Raw genomic sequence first — 25700 nt, 5'->3', positions numbered from 1 at the left:
GTATGTCTTTGATTAGGGGGACTGCAATCTCAGGAAAGGGGCCTCAGGCCTTTGCTGCAAATGCAAGCAAAGTAAGAGGTTAGGCTTTTCAGCATCATGCCTCCCTCCAGCGTGCAAGCCACAAGTCACATCCTTTCACCCTGGTATCCCAGGCCCTGGCACCCAGGGCCGCACACTTCTATGGAAACAGATCTGTGGGCAAAGCAGAGGCACCTTGGTCTGCAGTTACAGCCAGCTACCACCAGGTGGGTTCTGGAGCCTGTGATGGGGATCCTGGGATCTGTTAGCTGAGACTTCACAGGCCAGAACGACCTATGGAGAACAATTTAGATTTCTGTTCAAGGGCCTCACCGACTTCTCTGAGTATCTGACTCTGGAAGCCCCTACTCCAGGAAGCCAGAGTTATTTCCTGGGAGTCTCAACATGTGGGCAGGACAAGCCACCTGCCACTTCACCCCTTGGCATCCAAGGGAGGGGGACTCAGGACAGATAGACTTTGGTCAAGGGAACAAGAGGCCTGGGTGGGGGCTGCATGGGAGGGGGGAATGCAGGGGCCATCGGAGGCAGTGGGAACCTAATGGTGGAGTGTCAAAGGAGAAGTGAGGTTCCAGTGGGAGGAGAACCAAAGGTGACTTCCCCCACTGGCCTGAGGGAGTGAACCCCAGATGGGGCCTGCAAGTGAACTCATGAGGTGTCCAACCCTGCCTGTGCCCCAGTTTCCACGGTGCAGGACAAATCCCTCAAAGTATGGGGGTCTTTGGGAGTACACCCCTGAAGTTCCAAATGAGGCTCATCTGTGTGTCCAAGTGTGAATTCCCAAGTGTCTGCAGGTGTGCATGTGTGCACGTGTGTGTTGGATGAAGATGCAGAGTTGTACCTGTGGGATGCCAGGAAGCCACAGACTCAGCGGGTTGGAAGATGACACCCTCATAGCTGGTGTATGCTGGAGCACAGGTGTGAACTCACACTCCCCTGCATGCACCTCCTTCCTGGAGAGGAGAGGTGAGCCTGGCCCTATAGGAACCATGAAGCCCTCTGGCTTTAACTAGATGCCTTCCTGTTTCCTGGTCTTCTTCAAGAGGGTCTGGAAATGGATGCCCAGAACACTTGGAGAGTCTAGGCATTGGGAGGGCACTTGGTGGCCATCTTGGTCCATTCCCACTGGCTGCTTGAACATCTTCAACTTGACCATCAAAATGAAAAAAAAAAAAAAAAAGTAAATATTTGGAAGAAGTTACAAAGTAAGGCACTGATGTTTGAGCCAGCTGGAAAACACCAGAATCTGCCCAGCCCCTTTCAAGATTTCCAATTGCTTTGCACTGTGACCCTTCTCACTGGGATCCGACACCCCAGTTGTGACAAAGAAAAGTTGTACACACCAGCAAGTGGAACAACTCTTACCCGCCCCTTTCCAGCTTCTAGACACTTTCTATATTTCCTTCACACAGATAAAAGTGTCCACCCATTCAGATGCTAAATGATAAATGTTCCAAGTAATTTTTATTTTAGAATACAAGAGAGGTACAAATGTATTTACAGTTGTACATATACAATCAAATAATAATATATCACAGTTTTGTAAATATCATTTTAGATAAATATTTACAAGGTTAAAGTGACCATTTTCTGGAAGTAGAACACAGTTTCTTGAAAACTCTATACATTTTATACTTTTCATTAATATTATAGTTTCTTTATTTTACAAAACGCCCCACGGGAATCCTGGTAAATGACTGCAAAGTGTGAGAGGCGACACCAGAGGGCGCGCACGGCTGGAGGTTGAGGAAATGGGCAGGGACCGAGGGAAGTGTGGGCAGACGGGGCAGAACTCCTGGGACTGGGCACAGCTCGGATAACCAGCTATCGCCAGGCTCGGTAGGTGTGTCACCTTAACCTCCCGGGCAGCAGTTCCAGTCTTGCCCTCCTCTCGCTGAAGTGTGTGTGTTGGAAGGGGTTGGGGGGAACTTTCGCCTTCCAAGGCATGATGTCACAGCTGAAGGGGAGGGGTCATTGGTCCAACTCCCTCATTTTACAGATGGGGAAACTGAGGCCCAAAGAGGTGCAGGGTCTTGCTTGGGGTCCTACAGAGGATTTCCGTTGTGCCTCCACTTTCAACGTGCCTGGTGCACTGCAAAGAGCTCCTTCCGCATCCATCCCCAGGAGCCAGGTTTGGGGGTAAGCTGGCCTAAAGGAGAGAAGGGCCCAGAAGATGCAGGTCTCTCCGGGTCTCTTCCGGCTGCCCATGGACCCCAGTAGCCCGCACCTGTCAAGGTTGCATCAAGACTCCCGACACTTCAGGACACCAGTCCCAGGGGCCGGAAGAGGAGGTGGCGCCCCCACAAGCCCCGCGCCCGGCCGCACCCGGACAAGGAGGTCGCCCTCCCTTCATTCCGAAGCACAGGACTCTCGGTGGCGGAGGCGGGGACTCCCCTTCCTCTGCTGAGGGATCCTCGGGGCTCTAAATTCCGCTCTCCTGGCACCCACGAGGGGATGCCGGTCTGGGCGCCCGGTTCTATAACAGGAGGGAGACGGGGGCGAGGCCAGGCAGGAGGACCCCCTCCCAGAGGCGGCGGCCGAGTAGCCGCACCAGCTGCGTGGCCTGGGTGAGGGACGCCGCCCTCAGTGTCCTCATCTACGACACGGGCCGAGGCGGGAGTGCTCTAGAGCGCGGGGCTCCGCGGGGGCGCCGGGCCAGGGGTCGGGGCGGGAGGGCGAGTCGCGCTGCGGGGCCCGGGTGCCGAGGGCCCAGGAGCGCGCGGGGCCCGGCGAGGGCGCGGGAGCGGGCGCGCTCACAGCACCATGGCCGGCAGGTGGTGCGCGGCGGCGGCGGCGGCTGCGGCGGCGAGGGCGGGCGCGTGCGCGTGCGGGGCGGGCAGCGCGGGCGAATGTGCCTGCAGCGCGGCGCTGGGCGGCCGGTGGCGCGCGCTCTTCTGGTGGGCGCGCAGGCCGGCCAGCTGCGAGTAGGCGCTCTGGCACACCTGGCACTTGTACGGGCGCTCGCCCGTATGCAGGCGCACGTGGTTGCGCAGCGTGGACGACTGGCTGAAGCGGCGGTTGCAGAAGCGACACACGAAGGGCTTGTCCAGCGTGTGGATGCGCATGTGCGAGCGCAAGTTGCTGCGCGAGTTGAAGCCGCGGTGGCAGATGACGCAGCGCATGCGGCCCGCGGGGCCCGCCGCCGAGTCCGCTGGGTGGAAGTCCTCTGGCCGCGGGGCGGTGCGGGAGAAGGGAGACGAGGAAAGGGAGAGAGCAGCCCCGTTAGAACTGGCGCCCCGCGGCCCGGGCCCCCAGCGCCCCCCGCCGGGGGGGTTCCGACCCTGAGGGCGGATGCTGCCTGGACGGTGGCAGACGGACAGGAGGGACAGCGAAGGGTCCCCCTGCTGGGGGATCCAATAGGAGTTGGACTCACGATCGCGATGCGAGACCTCGGAGACTTAGCGACTCAGCCTAGCTAAACCTCAGCTTTCTCATCTGTAAAATGGAAACCTAGCACTGCCTCTTCGGGCGTACGATTGCCCGAGAGGATGAGAAAAGACGTCTATGGAAGGTCTCTGCGCTAAGCATCCGACCTGCCTTAGCCAGTGCCTGAGAGATGCCTGGATTGGAGCAGGCCTTCCGTAAAGGGGAGCAACTATGATGACCCCCACCCCCAAACCTTTCATTAACTCATTCCACAAACATTTACTGAGTGCCTACTCTGTACCACGGAACTGCGCCTCGGTTTTCTCCTTCCTGAAATGGAGGTACTACTAGCATCGCCCTCGTAAGCTTAGTAAGGATCAGTGAAAAAAGTTTTTTGGTTTTTTTTTGAGACGGAGTCTCCCTCTGTCGCCAGGCTGGAGTACAGTGGCGCGATCTCCACTCACTGCAGCCTCCGCCTCCTGGGTTCAAGTGACTCACCTGCCTCAGCTTCCCGAGTAGCTGGGACTACAGGTGTGCACCACTACGCCTAGCTAATTTTTGTATTTTTAGTAGAGACAGAGTTTCACCATGTTGACCAGGATGGTCTCAACCTCTTGACCTCGTGATCCGCCCACCTCGGCCTCCCAAAGTGCTGAGATTACAGGCGTGAGCCACAGCGCCTGGCCCAAAAAGTTTTTTTTTTTTTTCGAGACAAGGTCTCGCTCTGTCACACAGGCTGGAGTGCAGTGGTGCCATCTCAGCTCACTGCAGCCTCGACCTCCCGGGTTCAAGTGATCCTTCCACCTCAGCCTCCCAGGTAGCTGGGACCACAGGCTCGTGCCAGCACACCTGGCTAATTTTTAAATTTTTTGTAGAGATGGGGTCTTGCTATGTTGCCCAGGCTGGTCTGGAACTCCTGGGCTCAATGATCCTCCTGTCTCTGCCTCCCAAAGTGCTAGGATTACAGGCATGAGCCACTATGCCCGGCCTAGATAAATTAATGTTTGTAAAACATCAGCTGCAGAGCAAGGACTTAATAAACAGTAGCTTACCAGCTCAGGTTCATCCTCCAAAAATAAGGACCACCAACCACAGTACCTCATGCCTGTAATCCCAGCACTTTGGGAGGCAGAGGCAGGAGGATCATTTGAGCCCAGGAGTTCCAGACCAACTGGGAAACATGGCAAGACCCCCATCTGTACAATAAATTTAAAAAATTAGCCAGGTGTGGTGGTGCATGACTGTGGTCTCAGCTACCTGGGAGGCTGAGATGGGAGGATAGCTTGAGCCCAGGTGGTTGAGGCTGCAGTGAACCAAGATAGTGCCACTGTACTCTAGCCTGGGTGACAGAGAGAGATCCTGCCTCAAAAATAAATTAAATAAAAATATGGATAATCAAATTTCACAGGCCAGGTGTGGTGGCTTACACCTGTAATCTCAGCACTTTGGGAGGCCGAAGTGGGGAGATCGCTTGAGGTCAGGAGTTCAAGACTAGCTTGGCCTACATAACAAAACCCCATCTTTGGTAAAAATGCAAAAATTAGCTGGGCATGGTGGTGCATGCCTGTAATCCCAACTACTCGGGAGGCTGAGGCAGGAGAATTGCTTGAACCTGGGAGGCAGAGGTTGCAGTGAGCCAAGATCGCGCCACTGCACTCCAGCCTGGGTGCCAGAGTGAAACTCAGTCTCAAAAAACAAAAAAAATACACAGAGGTTTTATGGAGATCCAGTGGGATGATATCTGCCAAAGGTTTAGCCCAGTTCTTGGCAAGAAATAGTTGTTGAGCAAATGGTCTCTGCTGTGATGGGCCGCATCCCCGCAACACACACACAGGCACAGTCTGTCCTGCCTGCCTTCAACAGGCTTATACGGAACACCTACTCTGTGCCAGACCCTGCACCAGACATCAGCGACAGGGCAAGGAAATATACAAGTTGTCAGAACCGGAAGGGAACTTAGAGATTATCTTGCTTAGGACCTTCCCTTTACAGATGAGGAAACTGAGGCACAGGGCATTTCCAAGATTGCACAGCAAAACTAGAACTCAATCCAGGTTCCTGCTGCCCAGCCCCTTTCTTTTCCTGTCACACCTCATTGCCTCTCTGGTCTCCCCGACATACCCCCCACACAGTCTATTTTGGCCAGGAAGCAGGAGGACCATCTCCCACCCATGCCCGGCCCATGTGGCAGCTCCAGGGGCATCAGCCTCCTTGGACCTGTATGTCTTATCTGCTCAATGTTGCCAGACATTGAACTGAGGTCCCCGGAGGTCAAGAACCTCCCTGCCTCTCTCATTCTCTCTCTCCCCTCCCTGGGCTCCCCTCTCCATGGGTCTGTGTCTCAGTGGCCCCATGGAGAACACCTACCATGCTTGTTCTTTTTCTGGTCCTCCTCTAGCCCAGGCACACCAGGGATCCCCAGGAAGGTGTTATGTGAGTTTCCGTACCACACCAGCAGTTCCTGGTCGGGTGGGATCATCTGCAGGGAGGGAGGCAAGAGGAGGTCAGGGAGGCAGCAGCTGGGAGGTGAGAGTTGGGGATCTCTGAGCACCCCTTCACAGTCAGGAGACCTGGACCCAGTCTCAGCCCTGAGAAAGCCACAGGCCCGTTTCCACTGAGCTGTCCCAGCAAGCTGCATAAACACGGAAGACCCTGGGGTGTCAAACCCCTCTGTCCCCCTCTCCCTGCCCAGGCCATCTCTGTCCATGCTCTGGCCACAGGAGAGCTTCTAAGCTGACAGCACCAGAATGGACACCTCACAGCAAGCAGAAGTAACGGAAGATGGAAAATTAGAAATCTTTGCAATTCTTACGCAGGAGAACTAGAGTCAGCCAGCCCCTGGGGCTGCAGGGCTGAGCCAGATGTTTCCAAGAATTGTGGGCTGTGGGGCACCCTAGGGTACTTGGCTACACCCTGCGGGGATAATGTTCTGGAAACATCTCTTATCCAAAGCTGCCATAGACACCCCACATGACAGGTACTTCCCAACCAAGCACAGGGCTCTGAGTGTCTCCGTGCACATGGCAGATGCTAAAAAAGAAGCATTCGGATGGATGAACACCTCCACCCCAAGAAACATTGGGGTACACTGTCTTACACAGAGTCCAGTTCACCGCGTCCTAGGTCAATGACAGAGAACCCCACAAGTGATTTTGGGGCTCTGCTGCTCTCGGATATGACCTGCCCCAGGCTCATGGCAAAGGATGTTGGTCAGAGGGTTTTGCAGTGATGATCCAGGGAGGCGTAAGGGGCCTGCTCTTGGGGTGGTACTGGCCATAAATACCACACGCTCCAGGACATCCCAAGGGGCCTGCCAGACCTCTCATGGAAGCCAGTTACCCCTCCCAGGTGGGGAAGCTCCAGGCCCTAGCCAGGCAGGGCATATGAGAGAAGGGACAGCCTATCACTATCCCGAGGCCTGGACCCCGGAAGTCCTGGCCTTGGCACCTGCCCCTGGGGGCCACTATCTGATGTGCCCAGAGAAACCCAGACACCCCCTGGCAACAGCTGGTTTGTTTTCCTGGAGGGTCCTTTATTAGTTGAAGCACAAAAGATCACATGGGATTCTATCTAGAGGTGTCTGAAACCAGGCCAGGATCCCGCATTGACTTCTGTGGTCAGAGACAAGGCCCCTTCTGTGTCTGTTTGGTTCAGCCTGCAGAGCCCACACTCAGAACTCTGGCATTCACTATGTCTTCCTTCCTCTGGTCAGAGCCTGGAAGACCCTCAGACCGTTGCAGCAAGCTCTGCTCACCCTTGAAAAGAAGGGAAAATGGAGGTCGGGCGTGGTCGCTCATGCCTGTAATCCTAGCACTTTGGGAGGCCGAAGCAGGTGGATTACTTGAGGCCAGGAGTTTGAGACTAGCCTGGGCAACATAGTAAAACCCTGTCTCTACAAAAAAATAGAAAAATTAGCTAGGCATGGTGGCACATGCCTATAGTCCCAGCTACCTGGGAGGCTGAGGCAGAACTGCTTGAACCCAGGAGGCAGAGGTTGCAGTAAGCCGAGATTGCACCACTGCACTCCAGCCTGGGTGACCACTCCAGCCTGGGTGACAGAGCAAGAGCCTGTCTCAAGAAAAAAAAAAAAAAAAAAAGGAAGAAGAAGAAGAAGGGGAGGTCGAAAGAGAAGGGGTGCAAACAGGAGGGGGTGAGGGGGCTTAGGCGACAGCCATCCTCCTGAGACTCAGCCTAGAGTCACCACATCCATTTCCTCACGCCTCCATGGTTCACGGGGCATCATGGCGAGCCTTAGGATCAGTAAGTGACAAGAAGCCAACGTGGAAACACCAAGTGCAGTCCCAGAAGCCACAGAAAGTTAGATGGTGCCTCCCAGAAAGTGGACAGATTACAATCTGGCACCACAGCAAGAGTCCTGGTGACCTCTCTGCTCATTTATAGTCATGACCACTGTCCAGGAGGCCAGCAGGTCAGAGGTGGAGGCCTCTTCTGGAAAGGGGCAGAGAAGAAAGAGGTTCTGATTTGGGTTTTTTGTGTTTGTTTGTTTTTTTACATTTTTAAAAATTCTACTTTTTTTCCAGACCTCACCGGGCTAGAAGGAAGAGGTTTTGTGAACCTCCCAGAAAAGCAGATGATGGCATTGAAATATTTAACATAAATTAATTGTGAAGGAAATCTGTCTACGAGATGGTGCAGATGAGCCCTCTGTCACCAGGTCCCTGTGTGACCTTAGGCAAGTCACTTTGCCTTTCTGTGCTCCTCAAATGAGGGGGTCAGGGAACATGGTCCCTGAGTTCCCCCCAACTCTAAGACTCTGGTTGTAAGTCACCTCCAACATTGTCCCGACCCTTGGCTTCCAGTCTTGGATGAAACCAGACACGTTGATGTCATGGTTCTTCCAAAGCAATCAGCACCCTCCCCCAGACCGCTGAAGACGCTCCACAGAGGGTTCCTGCCCAGTCTGGAGTCAGACATATTGGGGTCCACTAGGCTCCCCATCTGCTGAGCAAGTGACCTTGGGCAAGTTGCCTCACGTCGTGGGGCCTGTTTCCTCACATTGCCATGGCCGCACTGAGTGGTTTTTGGGGTGCAGCGGAGCCATATGCATAAAGCTCTTTGCATAATCGAGACGTGGAAGCGCCAGTGATTGTTTTCCTGGAGCCCACCAGCCTCTCAGAGAAGATGGCAGCGGTTTCTGGCACGTCCAGCTCTCCGCAGGAGTGCTCGCTGAGTTGCAGAGGCCGCTGGTTCGGTGGAAGCCCAGGGTGACCAGGGTTCTGCCGTCAGTGTCCAGCAAGAACACAGCCTGGGCCCAAATGCTCCAAGGACACCAGCCCCATGCAGGTACCCCCACTTCCCAGCCCCATCTCCCCCAGAAGAGAAGCCAACTCCTCCAGCACAGATGTGGGATGAGATGGTAGGCTCAGCCAGCCCCCAGTGGAACTCCACCTCCAGGCTCCAGGCCTGGGGGTCATCAAATACTAAGCCAACATCAGCGTTTTAATTTTAATTGAAAACAACTACTATTAAATATAAAATAAATACAATAATAGTAGGCTGGGTGCAGTGGCTTATGCCTGTAACCCCAGCACTTTGGGAGGCCGAGGCGGGCAGATCACTTCAGGTCAGGAGTTTGAGACCATCCTGGCCAACATGGTAAAACGCCATCTCTACTAAAAATACAAAAATTAGCTGGACGTGGTGTGTGCGCCTGTAATCCCAGCTGCTCAGGAGGCTGAGGCAGGAGAATCGCCTGAACTTGGGAGGCAAAGATTGCAGTGAGCTGAGATCGCGCCACTGCACTCCAGTCCAGCCAACAGAGTGGAACTCCATCTCAAAAAATGAATAAATAAAATAAAATAAGAACTCTGATGGCGACAATTGCAGCATAAGGGTGAGTCATTTATTTACTAAGAATGCTTTTAATGTACTAAAATTAATTTTACTAATGAATTTAAAACTTTAAAACAGCAATGCAGACATATGGACCAAATTGTATAAACATATAACGCGGTATAAAATGAGAAGTCACTCTCTGCCACTCTGGATGCCAGCGACTGTCGCTGGTTTGCTGCTTGTCTTTCCCCTGAAGGGTTTGCCATTTTGAGACTATTTTAAAATGCTGACTTAAGGTTCATGGAGAGTAGCATGATGCCGTCTACATCATGCCTCTGACTTTTTAAAAAATAATGAGCACATATTACTTCTGTACACACACACACATTATTTTTTAAAAGCAAGAAAATCAATTAAAAAGAGCCTACAGGTTGGGTGCAGTGGCTCTCACCTGTAATCCCAGCATTTTGAGAGGCCGAGGTGGGTGGATCACTTGAGGCCAGGGGTTCAAGACCAGCCTGGCCAACATGGTGAAACCCTGTTTCTACTAAAAATACAAAAATGAGGCCGGGCACAGTGACTCACACCTGTAATCCCAGCACTTTGGGAGGCCGAAGCGGGTGGATAACGAGGTCAGGAGTTTGAGATCAGCCTGGCTAACATAGTGAAACCCTGTCTCTACTAAAAATACAAAAATTAGCTGGGTGTGGTGGCACACAACTGTAGTCCCAGCTACTCGGGAGGCTGAGGCAGGAGAATCTCTTGAACCCAGGAGGCAGAGGTTGCAGTGAGCCGAGATGGCACCATTGCACTTCAGCCTGGGAGACAGAGCAAGACTCTGTCTCAAAAAAAAAAAAAAAAAAAAAAGAAAGGAAGAAAGAAAGAAATAAAAGAAAAAGAAAAAAAAAATAATAATGGCCAAACTCGGTGGCTCACGCCTGTAATCCCAGCACTTTGGGAGGCCGAGGTCAGCAAATCACCTGAGGTCGGGAGTTCGAGACCAGCCTGACCAACATGGAGAAACCCTGTATCTACTTAAAATACAAAATTAGCCGGGAGTGGTGGTGCATGCCTGTAATCCCAGCTACTCAGGAGGCTGAGGCAAGAGAATCACTTGAATCCAGGAGGCGGAGGTTGTGGTGAGCCAAGATGGCGCCACTGTACTCCAGCCTGGGCAACAAGAGCGAAACTCCATCTCAAAAAAAAAAAAAAATTAGCCGGGAGTGGTGGCACGTGCCTGTACTCCCATCTAGCCAGGTGGCTGAGGCACGAGAATTGTTTAATCACCTGAACCCAGGAGGCGGAGGTTGTAGTGAGCTCAGCACTCCGGCCTCAGAGACAGAGCAAGATTGTCTTCAAACGAAAAAAAAAAAAAAGAGCCTGCTGGAATTGAGAATGACACGTATTTCCAGACAGCTAGAAGCCAGCAACCCCACCTGCCCAGAGGCTGGGAACTGGGAGTCTCTCTCAGCCCTTCTGTGCCCAGTGCCCAGGCCTCTGGTGTCTGCCTGCTCCCAGGCATCCGCCATCAACAACCTTCTACTATCAAACCCAGGAAACCCAGGAACCTGCAGCTTCTTCCCTGGAACCCTGGGATCACTGTGCAGAGGCTCCTGGGGTCCCACCAGCTGACTGCCTGGATGCAAAGAACAGCCACCATGCCCTCCAGACCCCCTGGGCAGAGCACTCTTTACTGCTGAGACTCAGGCCTGGCCTGGCAGGCCGGGGCTCTCTGCTGGGGCTTGGAGAAGCAGGATCCGTTGGTCTTTCACTTTTTTGGGGAGCAGGAAAAGGCTCAGGACACAAAACAAACAAAGCAATTCCCAAAAGAACTGAGTCCTGTACCACAAAACCCACATCAGCAGAACTCTGGAATACCAGTGCCTGAGCCTCTTTTGACAAATGGACATGCTCTCTCAACGTGCTTCTCTGGGCCCTGTCAGCCCAGAAGGTCTGTCCTGCCTCACTTTCTCAATTTTTATTATAAATTGGAAATGAGAGAATTTTGGGTTTGTTTTCCTGCTGTAAATTCATATCCTGCCACTGAACATGCTCCCAGGAGACTGCAAATACCCTCCCCTTCTCCGCAGGGTCTGAAGCCCTAGTGTAAAAGGATCTCAATGCCATCTGGACAAACATCAATTTCCATTGTACCACAGATGTCCTGACACACCAATTAATAGAGTTCCAGCAAATAGATATTGGCCAGGGAGGCCACATGGTATGGTGACTCAGCGCTCCAGCTCTGGGCTCAGATGGGCCTGGGTTCCCATCGCAGCTCAGCAACTTCCCGTAGCCTCCCTAACATTTCAGTTTCACCGTGATAAAAATGAGGATAGTAACAGACAGCAGCACTCTGAGGGCTTAGCAGATTCTATTTTTTTTAAAGTTGTTGGCCAGAGGCAGTGGCTTATACCTGTAATCCCAGCACTTTGGGAGGCTGAGGCGGGCAGATCACCTGAGGTCAGGAGTCCGAGACCAGCCTGGCCAACATGGTGAAATCTACTAAAAATACAAAAATTAGCCAGGCATGGTGGCGCACGCCTGTAATCTCAGCTGCTTGGGAGGCAGGAGAATTGCTTGAACCCAGGAGGCGGAGATTGTAGTGAGCCAAGATTGCACCACTGCACTCCAGCCTGGACGACAGAGTAAGACTCCATCTCAAAAAAAAAAAAAAAAAAAATTAAAAAGTTGCTAAGACCCTTTTAATCCTTCAACATTTAGTGGCCACTTGCTATGTGCTAGGTACTTTCTAGAACTGTCATTTTAGGCACCTGAAGTTATAGTCAATTCTGTGACTGGAGTAAGCCGGGAGGTTCCCCAGGGGTCACACCAGTGGATCCAACCAGATGCACGCCCTGCTTGGGCGCCTCCACTGACTACCTGAGCTCTAAAACCCCATTGCCTTCGTCTCTGTTGAGAAGGCTGTTATTCTGTATTTATGGAAAGTTTTAGAGCAGCAATAGCATATTCTGCTTATTGAATAAAGATGTTCCTTACTATTTTTGGCAAGTAATGGGTTACTGTTATGAAATATGAGCGGCAGTTCTGAGTGGCAGAAAGTTTAAGAAAACATCACAGCAGAGGTCCTTCTCCTTGGCTAACTCACCCACACACACAGAATAAACAGCCGATTGATTCCCAAGTCGTCCAGGGAGTGGCCTGGGGAACAGCAGCATCTTCTGGTCTAGCCCACAAGGACTGCGTGAGCTCTGGGCCTCGGCCTCATCTCGAGGGTGGCCACATACACCCAGACACACAATTTATCTGGTAAGTGGAATCTGACATTGTGACAAAATGATTTGAGAAACCTGCCACCACAAAAAATATATCCAACTTTAAAAGTAAAATGGGTAGCATTTTGATTCCTTGTCATTCACGCAAACAGTCCCTTCTTAGAAGTCTTGCTAACTCTGTAAAAGCATTGACAGCCATACTGGTGGATCTGTCTATATCACATATGTTATCACATATCTATACCTATATCGTATGTGTGTGTGTGTGTCCTGATCCTCTTTTTTTGGTTGTTGTTGTTGAGACAGAGTCTCACTTTGTCAGCCAGGCTGGAGTGCAATGCTGCTGATAGCTCACTACAACCTCCACCTCCTGGGTTCAAGCAATTCTCCTGCCCCAGGCTGCGGAGTAGCTGGGATTACAGGCACTCGCCACCACACCCGGCTAGTTTTTGTGTTTTTAGTAGAGATGGGGTTTCACCGTGTTGGCCAGGCTGATCTTACACTCCTGACCTCACGTGATTTGTCTACCTCATCCTCTGAAAATGCTGGGATTACAGGCGTGAGGCACCATGCTCTGCCTGATCCTCTTTTTTCAATTTAAATTCCTGATCGAATGTAGAAGACCATTTTTCCGAATCCTATAAACCCGGTTGCTTCCCTGAAGATATTCTTCAGCCTCTTTGCCCTCGGACTGAATTTCTGTCTAAATTTCTATTCATGTTTCCTGATTTTGTTTGGCTTCTAGCCGGTGTGACCTGCACAGCAAGATGAGACTCCGGTCACCACATCTGCCTCAGCCTGGAGCCCTCTTGCCAAAATTATGTAGGCGTTTCTGGTCTGTCTCTTGTGTTCACATGTGTGGGCATGTGTGTGTGTATGGGGTTGGTGAGGGGATGGGTGGGAGCCCTCCGTCACATCTGTATCAGGATGGCTGGGAAGGAGGGTATGAAGGTGAAGATGTGTGTGACAGGATGGTGGGGTGAGGATCTGGAAGGGTGCATTCTGTTAGATGTGGGGTTCGGCCGCACTGGAAGCCAATTTTAGGATGCGGTGGCCCAGCCAGATGGTCAAGGAGCCACCTCTGTCCTGGGCCTGCGCTACCTTCAGTCCTCTCTGCACCCTGCCCCGCAGCCGTCTTACCTCACTTGAAACCCAATCCAGGAACCGCTCAGCTTTTTTTTATCCTCCACCTCCTGCTCCTTCAAGCACCACTCCTCAGCTGGGACCCAGGCTAGTCTCCCTGCTGTCACCTCTGGGAGAGTCCCTAGGGCCTTGTTATTCAGGGACAACCAAAGGAACCCATTCCAGAAGCTACTAGGCCCTGGCACCCCCAGGGGTCTTAGAAAGAGCTTCAGGGTCTGAGTCCTGGGGAGAAAATGGAACATGGACTGAAGGTCAGTCGCTCTCTGCTCCTCTAGAACACCCCAAAATCTCCATCAAGCTCCAGCCCTGCCCCAAGGGGAGCAGAGAAGTGTGGTGGGAAGCGCCTGACCGCCTCTGCACAGCACTTGCTACCAGTCTACCCCCAGCAGCCGGTGGGTAGGTGGGCAACTTGCCTCTACTTCTGGGCCAGATTTCCCGCCAAAGGACACTGTCATTGGAGGGTCCCAGTGTGGGCCTGCCTGGGTGACCACCTCTCTGCTTGGTTTGTACCCTCCTCCACTGCCCAGACACCTGGATCTTTTCTGCCTCTGCCCAAGCACTGCCCTACCAGGAAGCCCTCCTTTTCCCATTCTCCTCTGAACCTTCCTGGCTCAGCCTCATCCCTGCCACACCACAGGAAGTGATATTTACCTGCTGTCTTTTTTCTTTTTTTTTGAGATGGAGTCTCATTGTGTCACCCAGGCTGGAGTGCAGTGGCGTGATCTCAGCTCACTGCAGCCTCTGCCTTCCTGGTTCAAGCAATCCTCATGCCTTAGCCTCCTCAGTAGCTGAGATTACAGGCGCCCACCACCACGCCCTGCTAATTTTTGTATTTTTATTAGAGATGAGGTCTCACCATGTTGGCCTGGCTGGTCTTGAACTCCTGACCTCAGGTAATTCACTCACCTCGGCCTCACAAAGTGCTGGGATTACAGGCATAAGCCACCATGTTCAGCCTGTTTCCTGGCCCTGTCTGTCTCCTCTGAGAAGGCTCAGGAAGTGCAGCTATTAGTGCTAACACTCTCCCCAGATGGCCTGCAAAACCCCCAAGTCTGCTGCCACCAAGGGAGACCTGGTTTTCTGGTCCGTAAACTGTAAATAATCACAGAGTCCTCCTCCTGGGGCCGTGTGGGGATTAAATACCGTACTGCATATCCAGCATCTGGGAGAAGCCTGACACATGGGAAGCCATCGCTGAGACTGGAGTCATGAGCCGTAAGCCACTGGTGCCCATGCATGCAGAATGAGGGCCACCAGACTGCTAAATGGCTGCAGACACATACCCTCTCTCCCACCCCAACTCGTTCCCTGGGCTGCTTCTCCCCATCTTGCTTCTCTGTGTCTCTGTGACCCCTGAACATCGCGACACCCTCAGCCAACATCCAGGGACCTCACTATTGGGATGCTCGTGACATTCCCAATGGCATCAAGTTGAGAGCCCTATCCTTTCTGATCTGCAGCAGAAAGCTTCCCATGGAGGTCACACACCTGGAGAGTGGGGTGTCTGGAGACCACCTGTCTGCTGTAGCCCCGTGGCCTGAGCAAAACCAGCAAGGCCAGTGTCAGCTCCCCCTCTGTCCACTGTGGTTCCTGGACATCGCTGACCTGCACACCTCCCCACACCGGGTTTACCAGCTGGTCCCTACACAACAGTGCACACACACACACCTCAATGGCCTTGTAGAAGATGCTGGTGCCGATCTGGACCACCTCTAGGTTCTGCTCCTGCTCATTACGTGCACACTTGATGTAGGTCATCCAGCTCCGGTGGTCCTCCTGGCTGGCATCTATGAAGTAGCGCACCGTGCCATCCTCATTGAACACCTGGGCACAGATGGATCAAGGACCAGGTAAGGCAGGGCTATGCCATGTGTACAATCTTCCAGGCACTTCCACACACACACTCTCCATCCTCACAACAGCCCCAGGAAGTGGATAAAGCTTCATTTTCCCACTGAGGAAAGGAAGGCTGGAGAGGTTCAGGGACTTGCTTGAGGCTACCCTATTGGAAGTGGCCCACAGGGGGGTCAGTCTCCAAGGTCCTATGGGCTGACCATGATACACACTCCTGATGCCATGTCCTCCCTACCCCCAGAAGAAAAGGGTCTCCAAGGATCACTGCTCAGACAAAGTGGCCCTGAGCTATTTCAAGGGATGCAGAGGTGCTCCCCATGGCACTGGGAACATCAGCCAGGACCTCAGAGAGGGAAGATCCTGGAGCCCAGGGAGGAGGGCTGGCTCGCTGTGGCACTCCAGTTTGGCCTAAACCCCTTCACACGAGCTGCCAAGGCCACTCGGAGGTCATACTTGACCCCAACTTCCTGACTCAGCAACTGGAGAATGTGGTTAGTGGCCCAGCCCTCCAGAGAAGGGAGAAGATGAGGTCAAGAGAGGCCTCGGGCCATCCCCCAGGTATATAAAGTTGGGCTTCTCCAGAGTCCGCCAGGAGGGGCCTGGAGTGGGAGAGCAGGTGAGGGAATAGGATTAGGAAGAGTGTGCACCAGTCTGGCACACTGGTTTCCCGTTCTGCAAGGTTAGGAGGAAGCACAGGGGTGGCCCTCCCTGGCACTGTCACTGTCATGGGTGGAAAGGCCTAGGATGGAAGCCTCTTGGAGCTTCTGTTTCCCTGGGTAAAAAGGGAACAGTAAGGCATGGGCTGCTGAGGTCATCTGTGACTGCAGGCTGGGGACACAGAAGCTGACTCAGTGCCAGCTCAGCCACAGTCATCGTGAATGTCATTCTACCTTCACCAGGCCTTCTCCTTTCCAGCCCCACCTCACCCCCAGCCCAGGACTGGCCTTGAGGGGCTTCCCAGGCTGCTTCTGGGGCCAGGGAAAGAATATAAGTAGCTGGTGGGTAGCCTGGAGGGAGTGCACGTGGGGACCCTGGGCAAGCCACCTGACTGCTCTGGGCCTCAGTGCCCTCATCTGCCAACTGGAGCCAAAGACAGTCCTGCTCTGCCGGGGTGTCCCGGGGAAGGAGGGTCGGATTTTCCGTGCCTAGAGGTGGGGCGAGCTCCAGGCTCGGGTGGCTTAGAGTCCTGGCTCAGGGGGCGTCCAGGCGGGGAGTGTCCGCTGCTCCCAGCCGGTGGAAGCGGCGATGGCCGGACATCGCAGTCCCAACCGCGGCCAGCTCCCCTGGCTGGTCCCTGCGCCCCTCTGCCCCAGCCCGCGCGCGCATACCTCCCACATGAGGTTGTTGTTCTTGCAGATGTCCACGTGCTCCGGGGCGATCACGCGGCCCGTGAAGGGGCCCATCTCGGTGCCCGCCTTGATCCACGTCTTGGAGAAGATGCCGAGGCCCTCGCCAGGGATGGAGCTCTGAGCAATGATCACCTCCGCCGGCAGCACCAGGCTGGACAGCTTCTGCACTTCTGTGGCGGCAGGGCCAGGAAAACAGGTCAGAGCCCGAGGCAGCGGAGGACCAGCCCTTCCTTCCCCGCCGGGACCCCGGCTTCGGTCCTGCCCAGACCGGCCAAACCCAAGTCGGCCCCAAATCCAGAGAAGCCACCCGGGTGTTGGGGGCAGTCGGATGTGCAGAGGCTCAAAGACCTCTCCTCTGTTTGCAACCTGGGGACCCTCCGTGCCCTGGAAAGGGAATGGTGCGTTGGGGATCATTTTTAGAAACGGGTTTTTAGTCTCTCCGCGAATTCTCAAAGCATTCACAACTTCTTCCGCCCTCTGCCCCGGATAAGTTTAAGAATTAATGAGCCAACGGCAGCGAGCGGTTTTATGCACGGGAGAACTGAGGCCATGTCCTGCAAGGAGGTGAAGGCCAACCGGAGACTCTTTCGCCTAGTCGGGTTCCGGGAGCCCACTGTGCATCCAGGCTCCGGGCACTGGCAGAGGAGCCAGGCCGTGATCAGCGCTGGGGACAGACCTCGGGCTGGCAGGTGTTGGAGGTGCCAAAGAAGCACCCGCAGCAGTTGGCCAGGCTCCGCGCTCGCTGTGTGACCTCGGGCGCGCCCTAGTCCCTCTCTGCTCCCAAGCCGTGGGGTGCCAGGGAGGGCGGCGCCCGGGCTCAGATAAACCCCGATGTCTTCCCTCTGGGCGGGGAGGAGCCGCAGCGGCCCCCAGCTCCCCGAGGGTTCTCCTGTTGGGCCTCTGCGGCCGGGCTGGGAGCTGCGAGGCGTACAGGGGCGGCCTCCATGTCTTACAAGGTTCCCCTCTAAGCTACCTGGGAAAAAACCCGGCGAGCGGGCCGGCTGAAAGGGGGGGTTAAACGGTGTCCATTGCGGCGCGGCTGGCAATTTGTCACGCTGTTAAAGTGATCGCATTCATTCGGCTCCATTCGAAAGAAATTGCTAATTCTAAATTCATTAGCCCTGGAAGAATGCTGTAGCAGTAAATTGTAGCTCAATGCGGAGGGGACTTGTTTAAAAGGGGCCGAGGAATTCCCCTTACAAAAAGGGGGGATTAGATGGTTGACATAGCGTGAATGGAAGTGGAATTAGTCTTCACGGTAAATTAAGAGAGGAACAGAAATCGTAAAGGGGGAAAAGAGGGCGACGCGCAGAGATGCCAGAGCCAGGGAAAGATATTGTTTGCGGGTTGATGAATGAGGAATAAGAACTTGAGACATCTTAAAGAAAAGAAACTTTTCTCGTTCTCTCTTTCTCTCCCCCGCTCTCCCCGCGGCTTTTTCTCCCCGCCCGCCCTCCCTCCACCCCCTCCCCAGCCCCGGCTGCCTTTTAAAGTTCTTGGTTTAAGTGGGAACTTTCGCGGGTCAAGCCCAAGTTAACTAAATGAATTAAAAACCCCTTCTTTTTGAGTCAACTGCTATTACACGCCTAGTAAGGCTTTAAATGCCAGGAACCCGCCAGCTCAAGCGCGGGAGGGGAAGGGAGGGGCCGGCGGGGGCGAGGGAGCCGAGCGACGGGGTCGCCGGGATCGGTCCTTGAGCCGTGTGGACTGCGGAGCTGCCCCGCGCCCCACCTCAGCTTGGTGGCTCGCGTCCTTGTTTGGCCCATGGGGAAACTAAGGTGCACGGAGCGCCGGGAGCGCCCAGGTTGGCGCAAGGAGCAGAGAGGCCGGGTATCCCAGCCGCGTCTCGCGCATCGCCAGGACGGGAATGGGGGTCGCCCGGAGGAGGGATCGCGCCAGGCCCCGACGGCTTGACTCACCGCCGGAGAAGGACTGCGCCAGCACCTCGGCGGTGAAGGCCGTCTTGGGGCTGGCGTGGTGGCTCTTGTCCTCGAAGAGCTGCTCCCCGAGCACGTTGCGCCAGCGGCCGTACAGGAAGCTGTGCAGAATGTCGGAGGTGATGACCTCGGCCAGCGCCAGTCCCGGCGCCTTCAGCCCGGTCTTGAGCACCAGGGCCTCAGCTGGGAGCACGGAGCCCATCATGGGCGGCCCGGAGCTCCCCGGCACCGGGGGACCGCCGGGCCGACGGGGGAGGTGGGCGGGCGAGAGGGGAGCCCAAGGGGCGAGAGGAGAGGGCTGCGATGGAGAAGGAACAAGAGCAGGGGGAGGACGGAGAGGAGGAGGACACAGGAGGGAGCGGGAGGTGAGGGGGCGACTGGGAGGAAAGTGAACGAGGGGGAGAGAGGAAGAGAGATGGTGAAATCTGTAGAGATGGCAAAGGAGGCGCGGCGGGTGGAGAGACGCGGGTGGAGGCGGAGGCGGGTGCGGGGGGTGCGGGGTGGGAGAGAGGCGGGTGGTTGCAGGGAAGCGGCAGCAAGGGGCTCTCAGACGCGCGCTAGCCTCTCGCACACTCGGCCGGGGCCGTCTTCCCCTTGGCAAAATCTCAGCGCCTTTATAGGAGCCGCAGTGACCCTCCTAATTGGTTATTAATGACCCCCTGACGTCGGAGGACAGACTTGTTGTACCAGGCCGGGCTTGAGGAGCCTTCGTCGCGAGAGCGCGAGGGGCGGGGGCGCGCGGACAGCTCCGAACAGTCCCCCTCCACTCCTCCCTCCCCTTCCTGGTCCTTCCTTCCCCCTCCTGTTTTTTCTTCTCTCCCCGTGGGAAGCGCCGGGCAGGGAGGGAGGCTCAGCCTGCTGTGAGGAGAGGAGGGGACGGAGCAGGGGAGGGGGTGCGGTGAGGCTCGCCAGGACTCCAGGGAACGGGCTGGACAAGAGGGGACGCCTGGCTTCGGGCCCCGCGCTCCCCTCAGGCCGGATCCACGCTCACTTGCCTGGCCCAACCCGGCGTTCACCTTTCCTCTGTTGCCCCGGCCGGCCGGCCCAGCCCGGCACAGTTCTCCCTCCCTGGCCAGGGCCCGCGTCCTCTTCCCTCCCCGGCCCTGCACTCCCCTGGCCACCACAGTCGCCCCGAGCTCGCGCGCAGCCCCAGTTGCCACGCGGATCCCCTGGTCAGACTGCGCTGCTGAAGCCGGCGCTTCGCTTCAAACGGGCCGCACTAACTCGCTCCCTGTGCGCAGTCGGGTGCGAAACTCCTCCGCGGGCTCACGGGGCTGCCGAGGCCGGGCTGGCTGCAGCCGTCGTCGGGGCTGGGGCTAGTCCCAGCCTGAGACAGTTTCGTGGGCTGTCAGGCTTCTGGCTCTTGCGGGGCCAGGTCGGGGTCGAGATGGGCGGACGGGAATCGCACTGGCAGCCTGTCTCTGGGAAAAGAATTTCCTACGGGATATAGGGGGATTGAAAGGGATCCCGAGACCCTTCCTACGTGGGAGCAGGCGTGCCTGAGAGCGAAGTCCCTCCGAAACTGCAGGCAGCTCCGCGAGAGGCCTCAGTGCGGGTTCGGCTTGCGACTCGGCCTTGGGGCTCCTTGCTGAGCTGCAACTTCGGGAAGCCCGTGGCGTTGCGGCGCCCCTTCCTTCTTGCCTCCTAGTTCTTTCTTTCTCCTCTGCCTCTCTCTTCTTTCCCTTCCTCCCCTCTATTCCTCCTGCCCATCACCCCAGGAGTAGACTTGCTTTGCAGCGGTTTTGAGGCACCTCGGAGCCCAGCGATCCCCTCTCCCGAAGCAGGGAACTGCTGAGCCGGGCGGAAAGCCCCCGCTTCCTGCAGGTTTCTCCGCTCCCCAGCGTCAGCCCCAAGCCTCGGACCCCAGGCCCTGACATGCTGGGTGAGGGGGCTCACCCCACCTGCCGCACTTCTGGCTCCCACCACAAGGCTACAATTTCAGATGCCACTAACCGAGGTGCCTGGACCCTGTCGGCATGGGTCAGGTTCGCGGGTTAGTCTCCGCTGGATGGTGTGGACTCCCCAGACCTTCTCCGCAGCGCGGAGGACTTGGGTGGAAGGACAGCGAGCTGACCTCCCATAAGCGAGACCCTGTCCTAACGCCCCTTGGCATAGAGGCCCCTCCACCACCCGGACGCGCCTTGGCTAAGAGGGCCTCACACCTGGCGGCCAGACTCCAGACCCCTGGTCCCCAGTTCCTGCCAGCAGTCTCCGGCATCCCCCGTCCCCGTTGGCACGCAAAGGGAGGAAGGCGGCGGTAGCTGGTCTTCAGACCCGGCGCCCGGGTCCGCCCGAGGCTGGCGCCCAGGGAAAAGAACACCTGGCAGAAGGCAGGACCGTTGGGCAGGGCGCCAGCAGAGGGCAGCCCTGCTGAGGAGGGAGGTGGGTTACGGTCCCCGAACCCTCCACTCATTTTCCGACGCAGCCGGCGGGTCACATCGGCTCCCTGGCCAGAGCTCGAGTCTGAGGGGGCGTATGCAGTCCGATGGCTCCTGCAGGGGACCCTCACCTGCGCCTACTTCTTGGCTTCTAGGAAGACCTAGGTGGAGAGGAGAAAGTGCTGGGAGCCAGGGAGGCGACCTCGGGGAGCGCTGCCAGGAGCCAAGCGCTGCGGCAGCTCCCAGGCCCCGACAGCGACCTCAGTTCCTCCAGCAACCCAAAGGGGGATAAGGAGTGCTGTGTGTCCGGTGGACTGCCCCTTTCCTCTCTGAGCCTCAGGGTCCCTGTCTGTGCAATGGTTTGAGTTGGACTTTGTGAACTGAGGTTTCTTTGCTTGGTCTCACTTTGGGTAAGATCACTTTCCCCCACGACAATCCCGAGGATTTTGCCCTCTCCAGGGCCAGGTCCCACTGCGGGAAGCCCTCAGGTGGGTGTATCTTCCGTGCTGGGGCGCAGCGTTTAGGTCCTGAACCTCGGCTTAGAGTCAGAGGCTTGGATTCCGCTGGCGCAGTGACCACGGGCTCGGACTGCGGCCAGGGAGTCCCATTCCTCTCCTCCGGACCGTCAAACCCGGGGAGCAGTGCTGGGAGCGGGGCGGAAGCGGAGCCCAGAACACCCTCCCAGCTGGTGCGCCCAGACCTCCACTGTGCTCACATTTTGTGCTTCTGCTCTAGCCGCAAACCCACCTGGACCCCCGCCCGGGGAAAAAGGAGCCTGTTGGTAGCGCCCAGTCTCAAGGTGCATTGAAATAGGGAGCAAGACCCTGGGCTTGCGTCTCCCCGGGAGGAGATTTCGAGGGGAAACAGTTCGGGCTTTCCCAGCGGATGACCCATGTCATTTTGTCATTTTCCGCGGGGCCCCGGCGCGGAATGTGCTCGCGCAAAAGCCCCCTCCCCTTGGCGGGGCCGGAGCTCGCAGGCACTGTCGCCCCCCTCGCCCGCTGGCCGCCACTTGGCGATCTCTTTAATATTCATGGGCGTTAATAGAGAGGCCCCCAGTATATCGGTCCATTGTGGGCGGCTCGTAGGACTTGAATAGGCCTCGGCCCCCTTTCTTCGGCGCGGCTTCCCGAGGGGCCGGGCCAGGAGTGAATGGCCCCGCTTCCCGCTCCGCGCCCCCTCCCCCTTTCAGGGAGAACATCTTTATCCTCATCGCCGCCGCTGCCGCCGCCGCCCCGGCCCCCATTCACGCGGCCTCGGCTCCGGGCGGAACGAATCAATTTGCCGCGGCTCTTCGGAGGTCATCCTCGCCGCCCGGGTACCCCCTTCCCCCGAGCCCACGGGAATGGAGAGAGGGCAGCCGCCGCAGGCCGACGGCCCCACGGAGGGACATTGAAGGGGAAGTGGAGGAGAAGAGCAGGGGGCGATCCGGAGGGCTGGTCGGGCCAGGGCGGGCAAGACAGGCTCAGGGCCCGGCAGCCACCCAGGGTCGGCTAATTTCTACTTGTTGCCTCGCGCAGGGCGGAGCGCCGAGGGGAAGGAGGCCGTGGCCCAAGCCCAGAGGTCCGTCCGGCCTCCCCTCGAGGCACCAGCGCGTGTCCCTTCGGCCTGGCTGAGGCACCTATGAGACAGGGGGCGTGTGGGACAGCCCAGGGTTTCCCCGGCCCCGCGCCCCAGCCCGCACGACGCTTTCGTTCTTGCCGGTGCGCCGGGGTCAGCTCCGGGACGGCCAGGTTGCGACAGTGCGCTTCAGGGGGACGCTCGGAGGGGCTGCCGGCTTCGCGGCTCCTGCACCCTAGCTCTGGGGCCCCTGCCTGGGTGCGGGGGTGGGGGGTGCGAGTCGGTCAGGCCGGACCAAAGCGCACGGGTCCCCGCCCCGCTCGCCCCGCCGGCTCTCAGAGGCGCAGAAAGAAGCCCATTGTCCGCCGAGAAATACATTTTTGGGGGCCGAGTGAAAGCCCGTCTTTCTTTTGAACTTTAGAAGAAAGTCGCCTGTTCTCGCCCCTCGGAGGGAGAGATTTGTCCCCCTCCCGGGAGCTCCTCGCGCCTCCTCCTCCCGAAACATCTGCTGGGGGAAAATCCGCCCTGGAGGGCAGATCGCGCTCGCTTTAAGCCTGGCGAACTCATTAAAAAGATATTAGCGGCGGGGGCAGGTCCCGCGCAGGTATCGATCGGCCGGAATGAGCCCGAGGAAGAAAAGGCGAAGAATGCGCCCGCGCCGCTCCCAGACGCTCACCCTCCCCGCCCAGCCTCCGCGCCCCAGCCCCGCACAGGGAGAGGGGCCACCGTGCTGCCTCGCGCTGTCCGTGAGTCCCGCGGCCCGCGGTCCAGCCGCCCCCGCGGGCTCCTCGGCACAGCCCGGGCGCAGCCACTCGACAACCCTCCCCTGCACGTGCAGCCCTCCGTCCTGGCTTCCCCCGCGCACAGGTTCTCGTCCGCTCCCCTCCTCCGCCCGCTGCCGTCGCGCGCCCAGCAGCCGCGTCTCTCTTCTCCTCCTCTCCTTCTCTTCCTCCTTCCCCCGCGCTCCCCTCTTTCGCTGGCGCTCTGGCCCCCTCTCCAGCTTCTCACACCCTCTCCGCTTCCTCCTCACACGTCTCTCTCTGGCTTTCTGAGCCTCAATCTTTCTTGTTCCCATTATCGCAGTGGCCCAGGAAATTCCTTCCTCGCGTGCGGCCCGCGCCGCTCCCCGCCCCCCACCCCCTGTTCCCGGTAGGACGGTTCAGGGCTCCAGGACGCCCCCGCCGGCGCGTACAAAGGTGCCGGTGGGCTGCCGAGGTGGTGGGGGCGAGGCCGAAGGAACGGTTTCAACAGACGTAACTAGGGGCCGGGCCTGCGCGGGGCTGCCGGCGGAGTGGCGGCCTCGGCGCGGTGAATGGGGACAGCGGCCCAGTCTCCCACCCCACTTCCGTCCCCGCCCAATCTAATTAGCCTTCGAGGCTCGGTAGAGACAAAGGCGCGCCACGGGGCGCCCACGTGGAGTGCATAGGCGCGAAGCCAGCGCCCCAACTGGCAGGTGACTGGCGCGGGAGTCTCCCAGGGCGCCCTGGGGCGGAGGAGGGGGGAAGCCCCTCCCTTGCGCCTCTCGAATCCCCCTCCATCGCCCACACCCCGGTCCCCAGGCCGGAGATACCAGCGCCACAGCCCAGGCCGATCAAGGCGGCGGGACCGACAGGAGAGATGCCAGGGACACCAGGAGAAGGGGCGGTGGGAAAGCCAGAGGCGCAGGCTTCTAGAAGCAGAGGGGGTGAGACTGGAGGGGGGAAAGTGAGGCAAGGCGATACCCGGGTGGAGGGAGCAGATGAAAGGCCAAGTCGGAGGCGCAGAGGTACAAAGACGCCGAGATGAAGGAAGCAGAGTGGGAGAGGCATGGCTTCCTAAAGAGCCCAAGGCCTGGAGAGGCTTTCAAGAGCTGGACCACCAAGAGGGAGCGACAGGGTGCTACAGAGAGACTGGGGTGTGGGGGCAAAAGGAGTCCTGGGGAAAGCAGGAGGGAACGGATGAAGAAGGCAGACTGTTTTGAGTCTGGGAGAGGCATCATGCCCTCCCGGTCCGTCTTCCCTGGCCCCTCCGGCCTCCAGGCCTCCAGCTCACCCTCCTCTGCTGCCTGCCCCTCTGGTGGGTCTAGGGGTAGCCAGAAGGAGCCCTCCCCCACCCATTCACAGCCTCCTCTTCCGCCGGAGCCCCTTACCACCCCACACCCAGTCCTTCCTCCACGACCTCTCCTGCCGCAGCCTCCTGCCTTCCAGAACCTTGCACTCAATTCCAACTGAAATGTCCTCCCTGCATTGCCCCAGAGCAGACAGGGGGTTGGAGTTAGGGGCCTGTGTCCTGACTGCTGCTCCCTGAGGCCACCTGCTGCCATCCAGACCATCTCCTGCCTCAGGGGAATCATTAGGTTGTTCAACAAACATCTATTGAGCACCTACTGTGTACCAGGTCCCATACAAGGCCCTGGGGGCACCGAGTGACCAGGGCAGACCCAGTTCTTGCCTTCTCAGACCACCTTGTAAGCAGTGCACCCTGGTAGGCCAGAGCTTCTCCTAGGTGCTCTGGCGGCTCTGAGGCCTCTCTGGACAGCTTTCTCTGAGGGCTCCTGCTGAAATGGCTATGACCTCATTTGTAGAGTGGGAACAATAACCAGGCCTGTTTGTGATGCCTGATGTGCCAGGTGAATAAGCTCACACTCAAGTTGCAAAGCGAATGGTGAAAAGGTGCTTGTGACTGGCATTCCGATTACTGTCTCCTCCCCAGAGACCACTCCCCAGGTGAATAGGTCCTCTGGGGCCATCAAGAAATGCCCAGGGCTGCAGAGACCTGCAGATATGGGTCCAAGTCTGGTTCCAGCAACTACTGGCCAGGAGCCAAGGCACCCACTTGTCCTCTGTGAACCTCAGTTTGTTCATCTGCAAAATGGAGATAAAAATAGAACCTCCACTGGGAAGGTTTTTGTAAAGGATCAAAGATGATGCATGAAAAGCTCACAGGAGAGAGGATGCACTTGACTTACAAAAAATGCGGGCACCTTCATTACATTTAAAGGATCACATATGGCCGGGCACGGTGGCTCGCACCTGTAATCCCAGCACTTTGGGAGGCCAAGGCAGG

General features: G+C 57.0%; 1 protein-coding gene across 1 annotated transcript; it reads right to left on the bottom strand.

The window, feature by feature from the left end:
- Nucleotides 1–1483: 1483 nt before the first annotated feature.
- PRDM12 (PR/SET domain 12) lies at nt 1484–18976 on the bottom strand. Its single transcript, XM_033194103.1, has 5 exons — nt 18700–18976; nt 16760–16950; nt 15246–15401; nt 5770–5881; nt 1484–3202 (listed from the first exon to the last, which is right to left on the bottom strand). The coding sequence occupies exons 1-5, from the start codon at nt 18920–18922 to the stop codon at nt 2790–2792; spliced, it is 1095 nt and encodes a 364-aa protein (XP_033049994.1). The 5' UTR covers nt 18923–18976; the 3' UTR covers nt 1484–2789.
- Between the last annotated feature and the right edge of the window lie 6724 nt (nt 18977–25700).

Source organism: Trachypithecus francoisi, unplaced genomic scaffold (genome assembly GCF_009764315.1).
Source record: "Trachypithecus francoisi isolate TF-2019V2 unplaced genomic scaffold, Tfra_2.0 Contig01585, whole genome shotgun sequence".
Lineage (NCBI taxonomy): Eukaryota > Metazoa > Chordata > Mammalia > Primates > Cercopithecidae > Trachypithecus > Trachypithecus francoisi.
The sequence above is the reverse complement of the archived record's forward strand: the minus strand, read 5'-3'. Positions and strand labels throughout refer to the sequence as shown.